This window comes from Monodelphis domestica, chromosome 1 (genome assembly GCF_027887165.1).
Source record: "Monodelphis domestica isolate mMonDom1 chromosome 1, mMonDom1.pri, whole genome shotgun sequence".
NCBI classification, from domain to species: Eukaryota; Metazoa; Chordata; class Mammalia; order Didelphimorphia; family Didelphidae; genus Monodelphis; species Monodelphis domestica.
In genome coordinates, this window is record NC_077227.1 from 717,731,168 (window position 1) to 717,751,062 (window position 19,895).

Sequence of the window (19,895 nt, forward strand, 5' to 3'; positions counted from 1 at the left end):
GGAGAGACAGAGACGATGGAGACACAGAGAAAAAGAGAATCAGAGAGAGGGAGAGAGACAGATGGTGACAGAGACAGAAACAGAGAGGAAGAGAATCAGAGAGAGGGAGAGAGACAGAGAGACAATGGAGACACAGACAGAAACAGAGAGGAAGAGAATCAGAGAGAGGGAGAGACAGAGATGATGGAGACACAGAGAAACAGAGAAAAAGAGAATCAGAGAGAGGGAGAGAGACAGAGAGACAGATGGTGACAGAGACAGAAACAGAGAGGAAGAGAATCAGAGAGAGGGAGAGAGACAGAGAGACAATGGAGACACACAGAAACAGAGAGGAAGAGAATCAGAGAGAGGGAGAGAGACAGAGAGACAATGGAGACACAGACAGAAACAGAGAGGAAGAGAATCAGAGAGAGGGAGAGACAGAGACGATGGAGACACAGAGAAACAGAGAGGAAGAGAATCAGAGAGAGGGAGAGAGACAGAGAGACAGATGGAGACAGAGACAGAAACAGAGCGGAAGAGAATCAGAGAGAGGGAGAGAGACAGAGAGACAATAGAGACAGACAGAAACAGAGAGGAAGAGAATCAGAGAGGGGGAGAGACAGAAAGATGATGGAGACAGAGAAACAGAGAGGAAGAGAATCAGAGAGGGAGAGAGACAGATGATGGAGACAGTGACAGAAAGAGAAAAAGAGAGGGAGAGAGGGAGGGAGAGAGAGAGAGAGAGAGAGACAGAGAGACAGAGAAACAGAGAGAGAAATTAGTCTGTTCAGCAAATGGATGCTGGAAGAGACGTGAAAAGTTTTGATTAGACATTTTCCCTCGTGGAGCTTCGACTCCAGTAAGGGGATGAGACCCAGGAGTAGTGTACCAGAAGAGATAAAAAGTCAAGGCGCTCTCATTTCATTGGTGTTCGCTTTCCTCCGCCCAAGGCATCCTGCAGCCCTCTAAGGTGCCTCAGGAGGTGGCTTGGTGAGTTTCTGTGGCCGGAGCCTATTGACCACTGGCCAGCTTGGTGAATGCTGAGCCTTCTTGGCTTTAGCCTCCTGGCTGTTCCACACACAGGACCCTCTGTCTCTGCTCAGGCAATTTCCCCAGTTGTCTCCCAGGCCCAGAACACTCCTTCTCTCCCAGCCCTGCTCCGGGCCTCCCGGGCTTCCTTTAAGTGCCATCAAAAATCCCATCCCCTACAGGAAGCCTTCCCCAACCCTCTGAACTCTGGTCCCCAAATAAATGTTTATTAATCACCAGCTAGCCTTGTCCTGGGATGACAGACACAGTCAGTGGCCAGACTGCCCTTGAAGCCTTTCTCTCTTACCAGGACCTTGGAGAAGCCAGGATCTCCTTCCTTCCACAGTGAGGCTTCAAGGTAGCTTGTTAGTCTGATTTTTCTTTTTTAAACCCTCACCTTTCGTCTTGGAATCAATACCGTGTATCGGTTCCAAGGCAGAAGAGCAGTAAAGGCTAGGCAGTGGGGGTAAAGTGACTTGCCCAGGGTCACCCAGCGAGGAAGGGTCTGAGGCCACGGCGTCTAGCCACTGAACCCCTCAGCTGCTCTCCATGCTACTATAATTCAAGGGCTCCCCTGGTATCTGTGCAGTGATGGGATAATTCAAAGTCCATCCACTAGTCTCCAAGGACCTGCTTGCATGCCGGGCACCATGCTAAGCCCTGGGTATACAAAGCCGTGTAGAATCTCCACTCTTGCCTTCAGGAGGCTTTCATTCAAGTCATGGGGGACACTGCCTATGGAGAACAAGCTCCAAGGATGGACGGAGCCGTCCAAGGGCCGTTCGTGCCTTCAGGGACGAGGGAAGGCCTCCTAACTAAGAGAAGAGTTCATTGGGGCCTTGCAGGAAGCCGGGGAAAGGAGAGGCAGGGATGAGGAGGGAGGGCATGGGGCACAGCCCCATGGCGCTGCATGGCTTCAGAATGGAAGAAGGCTCCAGAGGCAGGAACTTTGAAAGCCCCACAGCAGGCAGCCCATGCGGGTCCCTCAGCATTTCCCTTTGCAGTCAGTGCTTCTGGATGAGCCGGTGGAATACTGCTGCTGAGAATCTGGCCTCAGACCCTTCCCAGCGGGGTGACCCTGGGCAAGTCCCTTCCCCCCATGGCCTAGCCTTTACCGCTCTTCCACCTTGGAACCGACAAGCAGTATTGATTCCAAGCTGGAAGGGAAGGCTTTACAATAAAACTGCAGAGTTCTGGGCAGCCACCATCTTCAGAGAATCACAGAAACAGAGTTTGGCACGTAGGCTCTCAATAGTCTTGGCTGAATGAATGAGTATTGAATTGACTCCTAGAGGGTCCGATCTGAAAGAACGCTTAGGCTTGATGAAAAGGGGGGACTGACTTTCTTAGAGAAGGGAAGTGACTTTCTTAAGGTCATCCAGGGAGTTTGTGTCCGAGCTGGAACCAGAAAACAAGGGACCCCACTGCCCCAACACATGCACGCTCTTCTGCCTCCACTGAGGCTTTGGTCATCTGCACGAGACTATGGCTGGACACGCCGTGGCTGGAGAGGCTCTTTGGCCACATGGGCTGCCCAGGCCTGCAACCTCTCCATGCTTTCCTTCCCCTTCCTTCCAACTCCCAGATCATGATGTACGAGTCGGAGCTGGAGCGGGCTCATGGGCAGATGCTGGAGGAGATGCAGTCCATGGAAGAGGACAAGAACCGGGCCATCGAGGAAGCTTTTTCAAGGGCCCAAGTGGAAATGAAGGCTGTGCATGAAAATCTGGCAGGTGAGAGAGGGAGGGGAGGGAGCCCTTCTCTCCCCATCCTGGACTGGCTGGGTTTTTGGACAGATATTCTCTGATAACATCTCCCCTAGCTCTGGGTGCTGCTGGAAGGGAGAGTGGACCATTCAATGACCCTTGAAAGAGGGGGTGGTCCTCACTCCTTTTCCGCTTCCCCTCACTCATTTCCAGGTGTCAGAACCAACCTCCTGACCCTGCAGCCTGCCCTTCGGACCCTCACCAGTGATTACAATGGCCTGAAGAGGCAGGTTCGAAATTTCCCTCTCCTGCTGCAGGAAGCCCTGAAGAATGCCAGAGCCGAGGTGGGTACCTTGAAGGAGGTAGGGGGAGCTCCTTGCCTGCCTGCACCAATGATATAATTCTTCCCCTACCCTTCCCATCCTTTTCTCTGCTCCCAGCCTTAGTAAGCTTAGAGGCCTTGTGACCATTTCTTTCTTGAATCTTGCCTCTGGATTTCTTCCAACCCCTTCGTTTGACTTATTTTAAACGCTTACCTTCTGCCTTAGAATCAATATTAAGTATTAGTTCCAAGGCAGAATAGTAGTAAGGACTAGTTTAAGTGACTTGCCAGATTTGAGGTCAGATTTGAACCTGGGACCTCTCTATTCACTGGGCCACCTAGCTATCCTTCAGCCCCATCATTTTATAGAGTAGGAAACTGAGGTGGAGCAGGGGCAAGTGACTTTCCCAGGGACACACAACAAATTAGTAGTAGTGTTTCAGGAATCCCTAGCACTTGGACTGCCTTGCTGGATGCAGTGAAAGGAAAGCTCCATTAGGACCCTGGGCTCTCATGCTGGGGGAGAAGAGGAGGTCACTTAGGAGAGAAGGGCATCTGGCTCAACTCCTTGGTCTTCCCTTAGATCGGCCAAGCCATTGAAGAGGTGAACAGTACAAACCGAGAACTGCTGAGGAAATACCGTCGGGAACTGCAGCTCCGTAAAAAGTGCCACAATGAGCTGGTGAGGCTGAAAGGTGAGGGAGAAAGGGATAGGGTTTGGCTGGGCTGGGCAGGGGGGAATGGCAGAGCCATTGGATCCTGGGTTAATGCACATTGGTGTGCGAGTTCTGGATCAGGGGGTCATGGTGAGCAGGAGAAGACCATTTTTCAGAAAGTTTCTGAAATTAATCAGGAATGGAGTAGGACCCCTGGTATCCCAGGATCAGTTGAGATAATATTTGTGCCTTCCTTCCTTCCTTCCTTCCTTCCTTCCTTCCCTTCCTTCCTTCCTTCCTTCCTTCCTTCCTTCCTTCCTTCCTTCCTTCCTTACTTCCTTCCTTCCTTCCTTCCTTCCTTCCTTCCTCCCTTCCTTCTTTCCTCCCTTGCTTTCCTACCTTCCCTCCTCTTATTCTCCTTTTCTTTCCTTCCTCCCTCCCTCCCTCCCTTCCTTCATCCCCCCCCTCCTTCCTTCCCTCCTTCCATCCTTCCCTCCTCCCTTCCTTTCCTTCCTTCCTTCCTCCCTCCCTCTCTTCCTTCCCTTCTTCATCATGATTTAATTTGACACTAATTTTCATTTTCAATCTTTCTTCTCTGCATCCCATAATGAAGGAAACATTCGTGTGATTGGTCGAGTCCGACCCATCACCAAAGAGGACGGGGATGGGCCTGAGGCTAACAATGCAGTGACCTTCGACTCTGACGATGATGCTGTTATTCACCTGCTCCATAAGGGAAAGCCGGTGTCCTTTGAGCTGGACAAGGTGTTCCCTCCACAGTCAACCCAACAAGATGTGAGTGATGAGTCCCCTTACCAGAGAAAGCCAGTCAGCAAGCATTTATTTTTTATTTTATTTTTAAAACTCTTACCTTCTGAATTAGTAGCAATTCTAAGACAGAAGAGCAGTATGGGCTGGGCAGTTGGATTTAAGTGACTTGTCCAGGGTCACACAGCTAGGAAGTATCTGAGGCCATATTTGAACCCAGGTCCTCCTGACTCCAGGACTGATGCTCTAACTACTGTGATACCTAGTTGCCCTGGAAGAAGTATTAAGTATCTACTATGTATCAGGCCCTATGCTAAGCCCTGCGGATACCAAGAAAGGCAGAGACATGTCCCTTACCCTCAGAGAATTGACAGTCCAATGGAGAACACAGCATGCAAAGAACTTGACCCATACAAGGTGTGTATATATATATATATATATATATATATATATATATATATATATATATATATATATATGTGTGTGTGTGTGTGTGTGCACACAGTGGCAATCGAGAGGACTTTAGCGGCTGGGAAGGGAAAAGAGAGGCCATGGCTGTGGCTGGCACCTCTTCTGTCAATTCTCTTTGCTCCAGATTTGGAGAAGAGACAAAAGACATCGGGGGTAGAATCTGGGGAGATCTATAGTCACTTTAGCACTAGACCCCACTGGGGTAGATTCCTCTAGAAAGTCCAGCAGATTGTGGAAGGGCAAAACCAAGGCATCTTTCCTTTGTGTGTCTAACACCTCCGCATCCTGTGGGCTAAAGAATCAGATCCAGGAGGCTGGACCTTGGGTACCGTCAAACACTTCCTCCTCCTCTGCATTCCACAGTGTTACATGCTGTGTAGAGAAGCAGGCTATTCCTGTGCTGTTGGTGCTAATGATATAGAATATTGTAGGGATCATCTGATCCAGTCCCTTCTTATAACAGATGGGATGCCTGAGGTCTGAGGATGCCAAGTGAAAAGTAACACCATTTCTGTAGCATCTATTGTGTGCCAGGCACTGTGCTAAGCATTTTAGAAATATCTTATTTGATCTTCACAACCCTGAAAAGTAGGGGCTATTATTATCATCCCTATTTTACAGGTAAGGAAACTGAGGCAAACAGAGGTTAAAGGACTTGCCTAGGGTCACACAGTTAATAAGTGTCTGAACCCAGATTTGAACTATAATGAGGATAATAATAGCACTTACCTCTTAAGGTGGTTGTGAAGTATCTGTAAAATCTTAGTGTAGTACCTGGCACACAATTAATGCTATCTAAATGCTTATTTCCTTCCCTTTCCCAGTAAAAAGCCTAAGGAAGGAGTTGGGGTAAACAAATGAATTCAGGAAAATCTCTTTCATCCAACAATAAGAAATGAATTATTAAGTCATCTATTTAACTATATAATGACATGCTTCTTATGAAATAAAGTAATTATTATTCATCTATTCAACTATATAATTATATTTTTTAACTAAAATTTTATTCATTTATTCATTCAGTAATAACAATACATTGTTGTTTCTTATTATTAAGGACTTGGTTATCATTGATGGGTTAATTGGTTGCTTAACTGACTGACTGAAATGAATAGAACTTCCCCCAAAGTTTCTCCAAAATTTTTGAAATCAAACTGTTCAGCTTCTGGATGTTTTGTGTGTGAGCCGGTCTCAGCTCTCCTCTTTTGCTACCGGAGACCTGTCTGCAAAGGAGAAGACAAGCTGCTTCCCTGTGTGCTGGGTGCCCAACTCTTCTCTTTCTCCATTTGTATTCCTTGGTAGGTATTCCAAGAAGTTCAGGATTTGATCACTTCATGCATCGATGGCTACAATGTCTGTATTTTTGCCTATGGACAGACTGGTGCTGGCAAAACATATACAATGGAGGTAGGCTCTTGGAGGACTTTCTTGTATTCTTGTTCTGCCTTCTGGACCCTGATGGGGCATTTCCTTAGGGATGTCCAAAGGGAAATTGGGATGTTGGGCATTCCACTTCAGGCCTCCGCTATTCCCCCCTTTCCTTTTTTTCCTAGTGTGTTCCTCTTTCTTATCTTTTAATTTTTTTTTATATATCTTCCCATCATATTCATCTTACTCCCAGTACTCTATCTATGCTCCTTTTCACTGCCCTAATAGTGATAAAGTTCTTAAGTACTTTGGATACCTTAATTATCTCAAGTATCATAGATATCTTAAGTATCTTTAATCATGTTGACCCCGTTAATGAGTATCTTAAGTACTTTGAGTACCTTATGTATCATAGATATTTTAAGTATCTTAATTACCACTTATCCCTTGAAGTAATGTAATCAATTTGACTGCATTGGTCCCCTTGGGTATCTTAAGTATCTCAAGAACTTTAAGTACTTTGTATAACAGCTATTTTAGATATCAATTATTACTGCTCCATGCAGGAATGTATTCAATTTTACCCTATTGGTTCCTGTGAGTATCTTAAATATCTAAAATACTCAAAGTATCTTGTGTATCATAGATATCTTAAGTATCTTAATTATCACCTTTCCATATAGTAATATAATCAATTTGACCCCATTGATTCCCTTGAGTACCTTAAGTATTTAAGTACTTTAAGTACCTTATATATCATAGACATTTTAAATATCTTATCACCTTCCCTTATAGTAATATAACTAATTTGACCCCATTAATTCCCTTAAGTATCCAAAGTACTTTAAGTACCTTATATATAACAGATATTTTAGGTATCAACTATTACTGCCCCATTCAATAATGTTGTCAATTTGACCCTATTGGTTCCCTTGAGTATCTTAAATATCTCAAGTACTTTAAGTACCTTGTGTAGCATACAGATTTTAAGTAACTTATCACCTTCCCATATAGTAATATAATCAATTTGACCCCATTGATTCCCTTGAGTACCTTAAGTATCCTAAATATTTTAAATACTGTATTAGGTGGTTGATTTTATAGACTATGGTGATGTGGAATCAGATCTGCCACCCTCCTCCCTTCTCTCCCTCTTCCTTACTCCCACCCCCCATTCTCCCTCCCCCATCAGTCAGTTTCTTCTGTTGGTGACAACTGGAAATCAGATCTGAGTGAGTTTCTTGATATATTTGATAGATAATTCCCTCTTTGAATAGTTGGAACAAGGGGTTTATTTAAGGAAAGGGAAAGGAAATTGGATGGGAGAGAGGGTTTAGAGTTTCCCTGATCTTAAAATAATCCTAAATCAAAGAATAATATAGTAGAGTCTTGAATCGAGGGATATGGCTAACAGGATTGAGGATCTTTGAGTCACTTTTATACAGAAGAGATAAGTTCAGGAAGAAGATCTTCTCAGTCCTTACTCCTTCCTGTCTCAGGAGAAAGAGGCAACTCCAACAGTCTGGATGTTTCCCTTCAAATAGACTCCCTCCAGCCACATTCCATTCCAGAATGCTCCTCAATTGACAGCTTCTGCAAACTTTACTCCTTTGGCTCAGTTGCAGGTTTTCTCCAATTCACTCATCCACAGTACCTCATCAGGTTTCCACTATTAAGGACCTCTGGGGCCAGTGACCGACATTTAAACAGAAAAATTCTTCCTAATTCTCCATTTGGAATTAGCCCTAAGAGGGATAGGACTGGGAATTCACTGGTCAATTCCATCCTAATAAGGCAAAAGATCTTGGTATGCGAATGGACTGCAAGCGATTGTACGAAGTATTCCTAGAGATACTGTCCAGAGTGAGGAAGGGGATACCCTTCTCCCTCCTTTTCAGTGAGATCACATCCAGTGCCCTGTGTACAGTTCTGAGCATCACTTTTTAAGAAGAGTGTGGACAGGCTATACTGTAGCCAGGGTAGAGGGGCTACATTGGCCAGGAGACGAGAGGCCGTGTAGTCTAAGGATTGGTCAAACCAATGTACATGTGTGTATCTTGGAGAATAAAAAAGGGCTTTGGACCATGGACTATAGCATCGTTGATTTTTGGAGCTGGAAGGGAATTTAGAAATCATCTGACTTCACCCTTTTCTTCGTTAAGTGATGAATCTAGAAAAGTCAAGGACTTGCTTAAGGTCACAGTCTCTGATTTCAAATCCAGTGCGCATCAGATCTAGAACCCTCTCCCCTCGGGCCCCCCACTCTATTTAGGATCAGAAGAAAATGAGGCCATGAGAGGGGAAAGACACTAGCCCAAGTTCCCATGGAGTGGTCCGAAGGAGTTGGCTTCAGAGATTGGAAAGCTCATGGTTGAAGCATTCACCTTGTATGCTTGGCCGCACCAGGCAGAACCAGAATCAGTGGGTGGATCTGCCCTGGGATAGGAGGAGTTGGTTCCTAACATCCCCGAGCAGAAGCTCTATTAACATTTATCTTGGACACTGTAGAAGTATCTTCTGCTCTCTTACCCTCTGGAATTACCTTCAAAGTGCCTGCCAGTGCTGAGATTCTGTCAAGTAGGAAGAGCACTAAGCCTGGAGCCAGGAAGTCCTGAGTTCAAATCCTGATCTGGGCACTTACTGGCTGTGTGACTCTGAGCAAGACATAGTTTTCTGGGCCCCCGTTTCTTCATCTATGGAATGGCTAAATTACCAGTACCTCCCTCCCAAGGCAGTTGCAAGGATCAAATGAGATCAGATAGTAAATCCTTTGCAATCCTCAAAGCAAACTGAATGCTCTGATGAAGGTGCATGTACCGAAAAGCCCAGAACAGCCTGCACTCGGTACACTCAAAGTTTGTCTAGTTGGCTGACCGACTCAGTTCAGTTCATGAAACACTTATTCTGTGCTTGCTGTATACAAGGGCCTGCATACAAGTCTTGTGTGTGGTAGTTGCCATCCCTCCGCCATGATGTGAGAAGCTGATAGTATAAAGAATCACTCTTGTGATAGAAGAGCCTCTGAAAAATGACTTGGTACAGGATAGATGGGGAGCTGAGGGGCAGACATGTGCCCCTTGTGGCCAAAGGAGTCAGCCGGACCTTTGTCCTGGCACATCGAGGAAGTAAGAGGCCATTCCATTGGCCATCCCATGAAGGTCAGCTCTAAGCCTTGCCCCCTGAGGATTTCCAGTCCAGGGAATACCAGGCAGGGTTGTATTTCTGAAAGCTAACATAGGTATGTCTATAGGCATGAATTTGGTTGTCCTACCAAATGGGGCAGCTAGGTAGACTGAGTGCTTGGCTCAGAATCAGGATGACTCATTGTCATGAGTTCTAATCCAGTCTCCAACACTTCCTAGCTGTATGACCCTGGACAAGTCACTTCATCCTGTTGGCCTCAGTTTCCTCCTCTGTAAAACGAGCCAGAGAAGAAAATGGCCAACCATTCTGGTTTCTTAGCTGTGTGACCCTGGACAAGTCACTTCATCCTGTTGGCCTCAGTTTCCTCCTCTATAAAATGAGCTGGAGAAGGAAATGGCCAACCATTTCAGTTTCTTAGCTGTGTGACCCTGGATAAGTCACTTCATCCTGTTGGCCTCAGTTTCCTCCTCTATAAAACAAGCCAGAGAAGAAAATGGCCAACCATTCTGGTTTCTTAGCTGTGTGACCCTGGACAAGTCACTTCATCCTGTTGGCCTCAGTTTCCTCCTCTGTAAAATGAGCTGGAGAAGGAAATGGCCAACCATGCTAGACTCTCTGCCAAGAAAACCTCAAATGGAGCCATGAAGAGTTGGGCATGACGGAAAAAGACTGAACAACAACAAACTCTAATGAATGGGAGATTGATTGGAAGCTCCCTAAAACACAAAGCCCTCTGTCTGGGCTCCGTAATCCCAGGAAGAGACCAGTTTGGAATCACAGAGAATCACAACGGAGAAGATGACCCAAAGCTTTGGGGACCAAACGCACGAAGGAAGGCCAGAGGCGTGAGAAGAGGAGATCGAGGGGCACTACATGGTCCCTCGGTGTACAAAGGGTCATCAGCCTGTCCTCCCCTCTGCAGAAAACGGAGCAAGCAGCAGGAGAGATTTAGGTTAGTGATAGGGAGGGATTTCCTGACAATGAGGAGAGAAGGGCCAAAGCTCATCCCTTGGGCTTTATTTGGCCTTTTTTAAAAGTGTCCTTCCTTGGAGAGAGGCGCTTTTCAGGCCTCGTGGGTGAGAGATGAGTGGGTGGGAGGAGGAGAAGCTGCAGAGATCTGGGGCAGGAGGAACAGAAACAGGCCCTTCCGGATGAAGCAGTTCTGCAGAAACCTGACCTGGGCCCTGCAAGTTTAGAAGTGCAGCGTTTGGCGCATAGAAATTGCTTAATGGGGACAGTGAGGTGGCTCCGTGTATGGAGAGCCAGACCTAGAGATGGGAGGTCCTGAGTTCAAATCTGAATTTAGGCACTTCCTAGCTGGGCAGATCCTAACCCCAAATGCCTAGCCCTTTCCACTCTCCTGCCTTGGTACTGATATTTAATATATTTTTTTAAATCCTCACCTTCTGTCGTGGAGGGCTAGGCAATGGGGGTCAAGTGACTTGCCCAGGGTCACTCAGATTTGAACCTAGGACCTCCCATCTCTAGGCCTGGCTCTCAATCCACTGAGCTACCCAGCTGCCCCCCTGATATTTAGTATTGCTTCTAGGACACAAGAGAATACTTCAGTAGATTTTGGGGCAGTTAGATGGCTCAGTGGATAGAGAGCCAAGCCTAGAGACAGGATGTCCCGGGTTCAAATCTGAGTTACCCTGGGCAAGTCACTTGACCCCCATTGCCTAGCCCTTTCCACTCTTCTGCCTTGGAACCAATACCCAGTATAGATTCTAAGACCAAAGGTGAGGGATAAAACAAAACACACTACGCCGGGCAATGTTTGGCTCCCTAATTTTTTGGTGACTCTAATTTGACTTGAGTCCTCATGTAGGTACCAAGATCCTTCAGGGCCCAGAGTTTATCCTGCACTGACTTTATTCCTCCAGGGTCAGCCCAGAGAAAAGGTCTATAGGAGACTCCTGATTGATTGAATACAAGGCAATATGCTATCCAGTGCTAGGCTGCCTTGTGTAAACAGTAAGTGCCCCAGAAGTCAGCAATGAGGGCCAGAGGAAGCTCTCCCAGAGGATGTGGGGCATAGATTTGCTCCTAAAGGTGGGTGAGTCTTAATTAGGCATAGAAGAGGGGCAACAGAGGGCATTCTGGGTAGTGGGAACAATCAGGGGAAAAAACATGGCAGTGGGAATAAGACTGACATTTTGTGGGAGACAAAGAATAGTATAAAATCTAGACTTAGAGGTAGGAAGGTTCTTAGGGAATATCTAGGCCAACCCTCTCATCTTCTGGGCATTAAAAAGATAAACAGCTGACTGTGGCCATAGGTTGTGAGTGACAGGGGTGGGGTTTGAGCCTACCTTAGTACAGAGGATTGGTGTTAGGAAGACTGTGAGCCCAGCTCATGGAAAGCCTTTCATATCAGGCTCTGATTGGATTCTATGATGAATAATCCAATTTCTACAATGAACAAGCTGTGCCTATTGACCCTGGGCCCTTTTGCCTAACCCTTAGTGCTCTTCTGCCTCAGAACCAGGACACCATATTGATTCCAAGACACCCTGGAAGGGTTTAAAAAGAAAAAATGCTATGCTGGAGCTTCATTAATATGGAGAAATCTCACCTGGGAATTTCCATTTCCTTCCCCCTGCAGGGAACAGTGGAGAACCCGGGGATCAACCAACGAGCCCTACAGCTACTCTTCTCTGAGGTTCAGGAGAAGGCATCGGACTGGGAGTATGCCATCACTGTCAGTGTGGCAGAGATTTACAACGAGGCTCTCAGGTAGCATGGCCGGGTGGGGAGAGGTGCCCCTATCACCCCCTTAAAGAGGGACGGCTTTCCCAGAATGGGAACTGGGGGGCCCTGAGGAGAAGCCTCATTGGAAGGAGGCAGAGCTGGGCTGGACATGAGCATGTTCTCCAGGGGTGAGACATGGGGGAAGGCCATGGTGGGTTCCTTCCCAGGAGCCACTGGTGAGGGATGCTGTTTGGGTACCAGTTGGATGAAAATGGCCACTGAAGACCCTTCCGGCTCTGAGATTCGGGAATCTGAGACGTGATTCTTAGGCTCTGCTCTGTGGCTTTCACTCCAGAAAGGATGTGGGGCAGGCATGTTTGAGAACCCCGAGCCCACTTAGGAAGTCTAAAGGAAATAATCAGGGCTAAACAGCTCTTGTCCCCTTGAGCCTTCTCATCCTCTGGGTCTTAGAAGTGACTACTAGCCATGTGATCCTGGGCAAGTGACCTAACCACTTTTTGCCTCAGTTTCCTCATCTGTGAAATGGGGATACTAGCACCAACTTCCCAGGGATCTCCTCAGGATTAAATGAGATAATATCCCTAAGGTACTTCACAGACCCAAATGGAATAGAGCTTCTAATGTTCCTGCTGGTCTGTTGTCTATTTTTTGGTTCAGAATACTGAACTTTCCTCAAATTTCGTACAGTTCCTTGCCCGGCTCTCCTTTGGCCCCATCATTCCCATTCCCCCTAGTATCACTTAATACTCTCCCTCCTTTATTGGACAGCAAACACCTGGAGGGTAGGGATGGCACCATTGTTTCATGGTTGTGTCCTCAGTCTCTAACGCATTGCCTCTACCTGACCAAAGATTGAAGGTGGACAGACAAGTCCTTCCAGGCTTTCATAGGGCTAATGGTGAAACCTCCAGCTGAATGTCAGGGGCTTGGGGAGCTTCTCTGAAAAGAGCCTCGAGGACCTTGACCTTGGTGGAAGAAAGCTGCCCCTCCCAGGCCTGCCATGTCCATCTTGGTTCATCTGGCCAATGGGGCAGTATGATAGAGGGAGGAACTGGGGCCCCTCAGATTCCAGACTCTGGAAGAGCTCTCTAAAGCCTCCTTGGACTCTCCCCTCCAATACACTGGAGGTGGAAGTTCTAGCTTTAGGCATAAGTTGCTCTGCAATTCTGCTGTTTGTTTGTTTTGTTTTTATGGATTTAGTTGCTGATGTGTCCTGATTACCTTTGTTCCTCATTCCTCCAGGGACCTACTGGCAAAGGAGCCACAGGAGAAGCTAGAAATTAAGCTGTGTCCAGATGGCAGTGGCCAGCTGTACGTTCCAGGGCTGACGGAGTTCAGAGTGCAGAGTGTGGACGATATCAACAAGGTCTGTGGGAGCACAGGAACTTGTTGAGAGGGTGTTAGGCTCTGGGGAACACCTTCGTCCCAGTACAGAAAGTCCAACTTTATTGGCGAAATCCTAGGGATAGACTCTCCTTGGAATTCAGTTGTTTCTCTCTGGGATGGGAGTGTCAATTATTCATGTGCATTTATGAAGTACCTAATGTCTACCAGGCACCATGCTAGGTGCTGGGGGCTACAAAGAAAGCTAAAAGACAGTCCCTGCTCTAAAGGAGCTCATGGACTAATGGAGAAAGCCAACTCACCAAATCAGTCTTTTATTTCTGTCCCCATTCAGGTATTTGAATTTGGCCACACCAACAGGACCACTGAATACACGAACCTCAATGAGCACAGCTCTCGGTCCCATGCCCTCGTCATCATCACTGTCCGGGGCACTGACTATAGTACAGGGCTCAGGACCACTGGTGAGTGTCTCAGGTGCTGGACAGAGGCAGAGGTGGTTGGGATGGATTGGGGTAGGGAGAAAGGAGATTAGAGAGATGAAGCAAAGGTCTGAACCCCAGAGTTAAAGAACCAGAGAAGACCCAAGGAAAGGAGGTGCCTAGACTTCTATGTCTGGAGACCTGAGGGGTCCTAGGGAAGCAGACAACTTGCCAGCACTTTCCTGGATCTGGGGGATGTTATCATTGCCATTATTGATTCATGGCCCCTGAAGAACACAAGGCCAAGCTGAGGGTGAGAAACTTTGATACCAGAAGATTTATTGCCTTCTCTTCGAGACTCTACTTCTCCTTTGTATTGTTAGATTTAAAATGGTTGAAGGCCTTAAACTGTAACAGTTAAAAGAGTGATATTGTAAACTGTAGTGAGTTAAAATAGTAGAAGATATAAATTGTGATAGATATAAGAGAGGGTGAGTAAATTTGACCGCAGAAAATATGTTTCACTACAGTGTCTTGGTTTTTAAATCAAATATAATGTGGTCGCCAGGGAAATATTCCCAATTATTCAAATACCCAAGTCAACTGGGTTTTATAGAGATTTTAATTAATACAAATGTGGAATTAAAGAAAAGAGAGAAAGAGAGAAAAAGGAAATAAGTATGAAGGGCTTTAAGCCAACATGGCCTAGACCTGAGTCTTAAGAGAGAGAGATCAGTCAGTCAGTCTTTTAACACTCACCACAAGGTCTGTCTAAGCAAGGATTCTAGTGACACCAGGCCAGCTCCATCTCAGCTGACTTCACCAGAGAGAGTTCTAGCCAGAGTCCTCCCTAAAGAGCCTTCCAGCCAGAGACTGTTCCAAAGGGCCTCTCTCCAGAGCCTCCAGAGGGACAGAGTCCCCTCAGAGGAGCTCCAGCAAGACCTCCTTAGAGATTGTCCTCCAAGAGCTTCCCTTCTCCAGAGCCTCTCTCAAGAGATTCTTCCCAAGTGATCCTCATCAGAGATCCTCCAAAAGGATTTTTTTCAAGAGATTCTGCTTTTTTTTATATAGGGGTTTTTCTCCTATGTCACCTCCCCTAAGTCCTTACATCTACCAATTACTGTAGATGTTTTCCAAAGGACTGCCCATCTGAATTTCTGCTAAGTCGACTAATCTCCTCAGTAAGTCTGAACCAGAAAAAATGCTGCTGTGTCGAATAATCTCCTCAGTAAGTCTGAACCAGTGAAAACACAGCTGAGTCAACTAATCTCATTAAGAGAAAACTTGCCCGACCCTTTTAGGTACCTAGCATCTCATTGTATCAATTCTAAAAAACAGGCATGGCTCAAAGAACTCCTTGCCTTATTATAAGCATGGGTCCAAGTACTTTCATTGTTTAGCAAGGAGTTTTCTCCCCTAAAGCAGTCTTAAGTACGGGTGGAGTAGAGGTCCTCCAATAGCAAGGATTTTTCTCCCCTAAAGCAGTCTTAAGTATGGGTGGAGTAGAGGTCCTCCCATTTCTGATCCTGGCGAGTTCTCACATCAAAATGGGGAATGTTTCCCAGTAGGGAATTTGTTCCAATGGAGGATTCCTCAATGTGGAAATTTTTAACATTCACAAGTCTGAGAAATTTCAAGCTTTACAATCCCCCTGATGATCATTGGGAGACTAGTCTCCCCATTGATCATTTAACATAATCAATTTGTAATCCTAAATGCACTTCTAACTATAGATATACACGATATTCAAATTTCTAAGAGGAATTAGAATAGTGAGGGAGGAAATAGAAAAGAAAAAAAAGCAAAACCAATGTTTTGCTAGGCGCATTGACAGAAAGTCAAATTAGGGGCAATCCCTTTTGGCATAAATGTGTACGTTTACAATAAATGTTCAATCAAAGTTCAGTTCAATCAATCATATCCAAAGTTCATTCTTGATCTTCTTGATGCAGTGTAGGTTTTCTGGCATCTTTCTGAAACAGTTCATTCTCTGGATATAAAAGTTTCAAGCTTCTTTCTTGAAGATCTTTTCTCAAACAAAATCAAAATCTTGAATTTTTATAAAAGTACAATCTTAAACAAAAAAAATCAAAATTCTTGGATTTTTATAAAAATACAATATCAAACAAAAATTTCAAAATTTGAAAATTCTTAGATTTTAAATTAAAATACAATCCCCCCTGAAGTAGGTGTTAAAAAACATTCAGTTCAACTCAGAATGCAATGTTGAGTTATGGGGGTGTATGAGTCAATTATCAAAAGAAGAGAAAAATAATCAAAAACATAAGGAAAAATTCAAATTAGGCCCGTGTATAGGTCCAATATAAAGTAATTTCTATCCCACAAGTCTGTAGGACAGAATGCAGTAATATGTCATTTAGCCATTTGCAGCCAAGACTACAGGAAGTTGCCATAATATAAGAAGAAAAGAATTAGAATTCTATTTTGATAGGGAAGCGTCATTCCCTCATCTGATTTTTTTGTCATTCTCAGGGATATAGGGAGCCAGCATGATAGTCAAAATTTGTACTTGTTTGAGTACTTCGTAAAGAGTGTAGATACAAGGAAGTCCTACGACTTAACATATGTCAAGCGTCGCAACCTCAAGTCTCACATTAGTATTTCATGTGTGCTCTTTTTGGCACTATTCAGGTTAAGTGTGCTCTTTGTTTTTTATCCCTTTTTCTGGAATCATACATAAACATTAATCATAGTCCTATAATATTTTATCAATAAATGGCAGGTTCCCATAGTTTAAAGCTTTTAGGTATATATTGATATTATAGCAAGAATATATATTAACTTCTATTACTGCAGGAAAAAATATTAATATTAATTATGTGTGCCTTCAGTACAAAAATGAGAAAAAATCAAATATTCTAATCAAAATAAAGAAAAGAAATAATAAAAATAAGGAAAAAATCAGTAATTCAATGTGTTCTTAAAAAAAAACCAGCATCCACTTGTCTATGGATTATTATCTCCAATGCATGCGATAGGTTTCAGTCAATCAGTCTCAACAGAAGATGCTTTCTTCACATGTGAGCAGTGAATCCAAGAGTCTCTTTCTCCAATCTTTATAGAAGTTGGAGTAGTTAATAATATTTGGAATGGTCCTTCCCATGAAGGTTCAGTTGCTCCAGTTCGCTTGAAATTCTTGATATAAACTTTATCTCCTGGGTTCAGGTCATGCAGAGAAAAGTCTAGTGGTCCAGCTTGTACTGCAGCTCCGGATTCATGAAGTTCACGTAGTTTGTGCTGTAACTCCTGTATATAGGAAGCAATGGTAATATCTCCCCCTAATAGCGATGTATAAGCCAGGGAGAAAGGCTTAGCCTGTATAGGTGGATGTCCAAAAAGCATCTCAAACCGTGAGATGTGTAGGTCTCCCCTAGGCCTGCTTCTAAGATAAAATAGGGCCAGAGGGAGAATTTCAGGCCATTTTAAATGGGTCCAAGTACTTTCATTGTTTAGCAAGGAGTTTTCTCCCCTAAAGCAGTCTTAAGTACGGGTAGAGTAGAGGTCCTCCCATTTCTGATCCTGGCGAGTTCTCACATCAAAATGGGGAATGTTTCCCAGTAGGGAATTTGTTCCAATGCAGGATTCCTCAATGTGGAAATTTTTAACATTCACAAGTCTGAGAAATTTCAAGATTTACAGTATTAGGGAGTAGCCAACCTGCTCAATGCCCCTCCAGAGCCATTGTCCTTTAATTATGCCTTTGGGAGTGTTGACTCCTGGGCCCTGGTAACTCAGTGGCCCCCATTCCAAAAATGAGCCTCAAGTTTGATCTCCTGCGAATTTTCTTCTGCGAGGAACCATAGCATGGAAGAGCAAAGGGTGGCCTCCTTGGAAGAGCAAATGGTGGCTTTCTTGGAAGAGTAAATGGTGCCTCCTTGGAAGAGCAAATGGTGGCCTCCTTGCCTCCTTGGTTCATCCTGTGTCCCATCTCTCTCAAGATTCTGACCTCTAGCTAGTGCCTTGAGAAGATGCGTCTGGCTAGGACACAGATCTTGCCATGGGCAGATTTGTAATCAGTCTAGTTGTGGGTTCTGGAGGCCTCACTTGACCTTCTCTTGCAGGGAAGCTAAACCTAGTGGATCTGGCAGGGTCAGAACGTGTGGGCAAGTCCGGGGCTGAGGGCAATCGGCTCCGCGAAGCCCAATACATCAACAAGTCTCTGTCAGCCCTGGGAGATGTGATCTCTGCCCTTCGATCCCGCCAGGGCCACGTGCCGTTCCGCAACTCCAAACTCACCTACCTGCTTCAGGACTCCCTCAGTGGGGACAGCAAAACCCTCATGCTGGTGCAGGTGAGACCCAATGGGAGAGGCTGGTCCATTGGTCCAGGTTAAGTGAGGGTGTAGTTGGAAAAAACACAAAGCTTTGCCCTGCCTGCCTCACCCATGAGTAGCAAGTAGAGACAGCTCCCTTCTGGGACAGAGAAGCTTCTTGAGGCTTAGGGCACAGGAAGCAAGATTAACCAAGTGTACACAGACTGAAAGAATGTCCTTTGGGTGCCTGGAGGACGTACATTCTATACATGGTTTATTCTTGGAGGCAGAAGACTCCCATAAGTCAGATTTAAAGCTAGAAGAGAATTTAAAAACTCTTTGGGCTGGGGTTTCCTAACCTGGGCTCCATAGATGCCCCAAAGGTCCAGGAATAGATTTCTAAGGGCTTGTGACTGGACTGGGGAGAAAAATGCACACCATTATTTTCATGTAGTTGGTTTCCTTTGTAATCCTATACATTTTTTCATGGATTTAAAACCATGATTATGAGAAGAGGGCACAGGCTTCATCACTACCCAGAAACAGAAAAGTTTAAGAACCCCTGTTCTCATCTAGCATTTCCATTTTCCAGCTCTTCGTCCTGCAGAGGGAAGATACCACAATGGTTTTTAAAATTATTATTATTAGTTTTTCTAGCTCTGAAAAATAATTTTTGGCCAGTTTGACTGGTACAGCACTGGATAAGTAGATTCATTTAGGTAAAATTGTCATTTTTACTTTATTTGCTCAACCTATCCATGAACAACGAATATTTTTCCAGTTGTTTAGATCTGACTTTATGTGAAAAGTGTTTTGTAGCTATGATTTAGTTCCTGAGTTTGTCTTGGCAGGTAGACTCCTGGGTATTTTATATCTACTTTTAATTTATTTTATTATATATCTAATTATATATATAATTAAATATATGATGTTATATTTTAATCTACTGTTAATTTAAATGGAATTTCATTTTTTGCTGCTGGGCTTAGAAATGCTGATGATTTATGAGTCTATTTTATATACTACAACTTTGCTATAGTGATTAATTATTTTAACTGACTTTTTAGTTGATTCTCTAAGTATACCATCATATCATCTGTGAGGAGACGCCATAATGGAATATAATCCCCTTTGCTTTGCTTAGGTCTATGTTGTTTCTTTTTCCTCTGCACATCAAAGTTGTCCTCTGTGATGTTATTCCTAAAGATTAGGGATGGGGCCCTCAAACATCTGTCCCTGCAGAGACCAATCTAGATCTCCCATGTAAGAGCTCTTCTATACTAGGGGTTCCTAACCTTTTTATATGTCATGGATTCCTTTGGCAACAGCCTGGGAAGTCTCTGGACCCTTGCTCAGAATCACATTTTTTTCATTTTTAAAATTATATTTTTATTTCTTCCATTAAATATTTCCCAATTACATAAAAAATTAACATTCATTTTTTAAAAATTGAGATTCACATTATTTTCCTTCCCTATCCACTGAGAAGATAAGCAATATGGTATCCATTATACATGTGAAGTCATGCAAACATAATGCTATGTTAACCATGATGCAAAAAAATATAACCACAAAAATTTAAAAAAAGTAAGTAAAAAAAAAGTCTAATATGGATTAAGAATGCATCAGGTCTCTCTTTGGAGGGTGAGAACATTTTTCATTATGGAAACTTAGGAACTATCTTGATCAAAGTAGCTA

General features: G+C 44.5%; 1 protein-coding gene across 10 annotated transcripts in view; it reads left to right on the forward strand.

The window, feature by feature from the left end:
• Positions 1-19,895, forward strand: part of KIFC3 (kinesin family member C3) — a 104,906-nt gene that overhangs the window by 79,791 nt on the left and 5,220 nt on the right. For all 10 annotated transcript variants that reach the window (XM_056811852.1, XM_056811871.1, XM_056811858.1 and 7 more), the window contains 9 exons: positions 2,597-2,744; positions 2,931-3,061; positions 3,623-3,734; positions 4,309-4,490; positions 6,237-6,341; positions 12,052-12,182; positions 13,401-13,524; positions 13,837-13,966; positions 18,007-18,236. In XM_056811852.1, the coding sequence (XP_056667830.1) occupies positions 2,597-2,744; positions 2,931-3,061; positions 3,623-3,734; positions 4,309-4,490; positions 6,237-6,341; positions 12,052-12,182; positions 13,401-13,524; positions 13,837-13,966; positions 18,007-18,236 (1,293 nt within the window). The remainder of the gene's footprint in view (positions 1-2,596; positions 2,745-2,930; positions 3,062-3,622; positions 3,735-4,308; positions 4,491-6,236; positions 6,342-12,051; positions 12,183-13,400; positions 13,525-13,836; positions 13,967-18,006; positions 18,237-19,895) is intronic.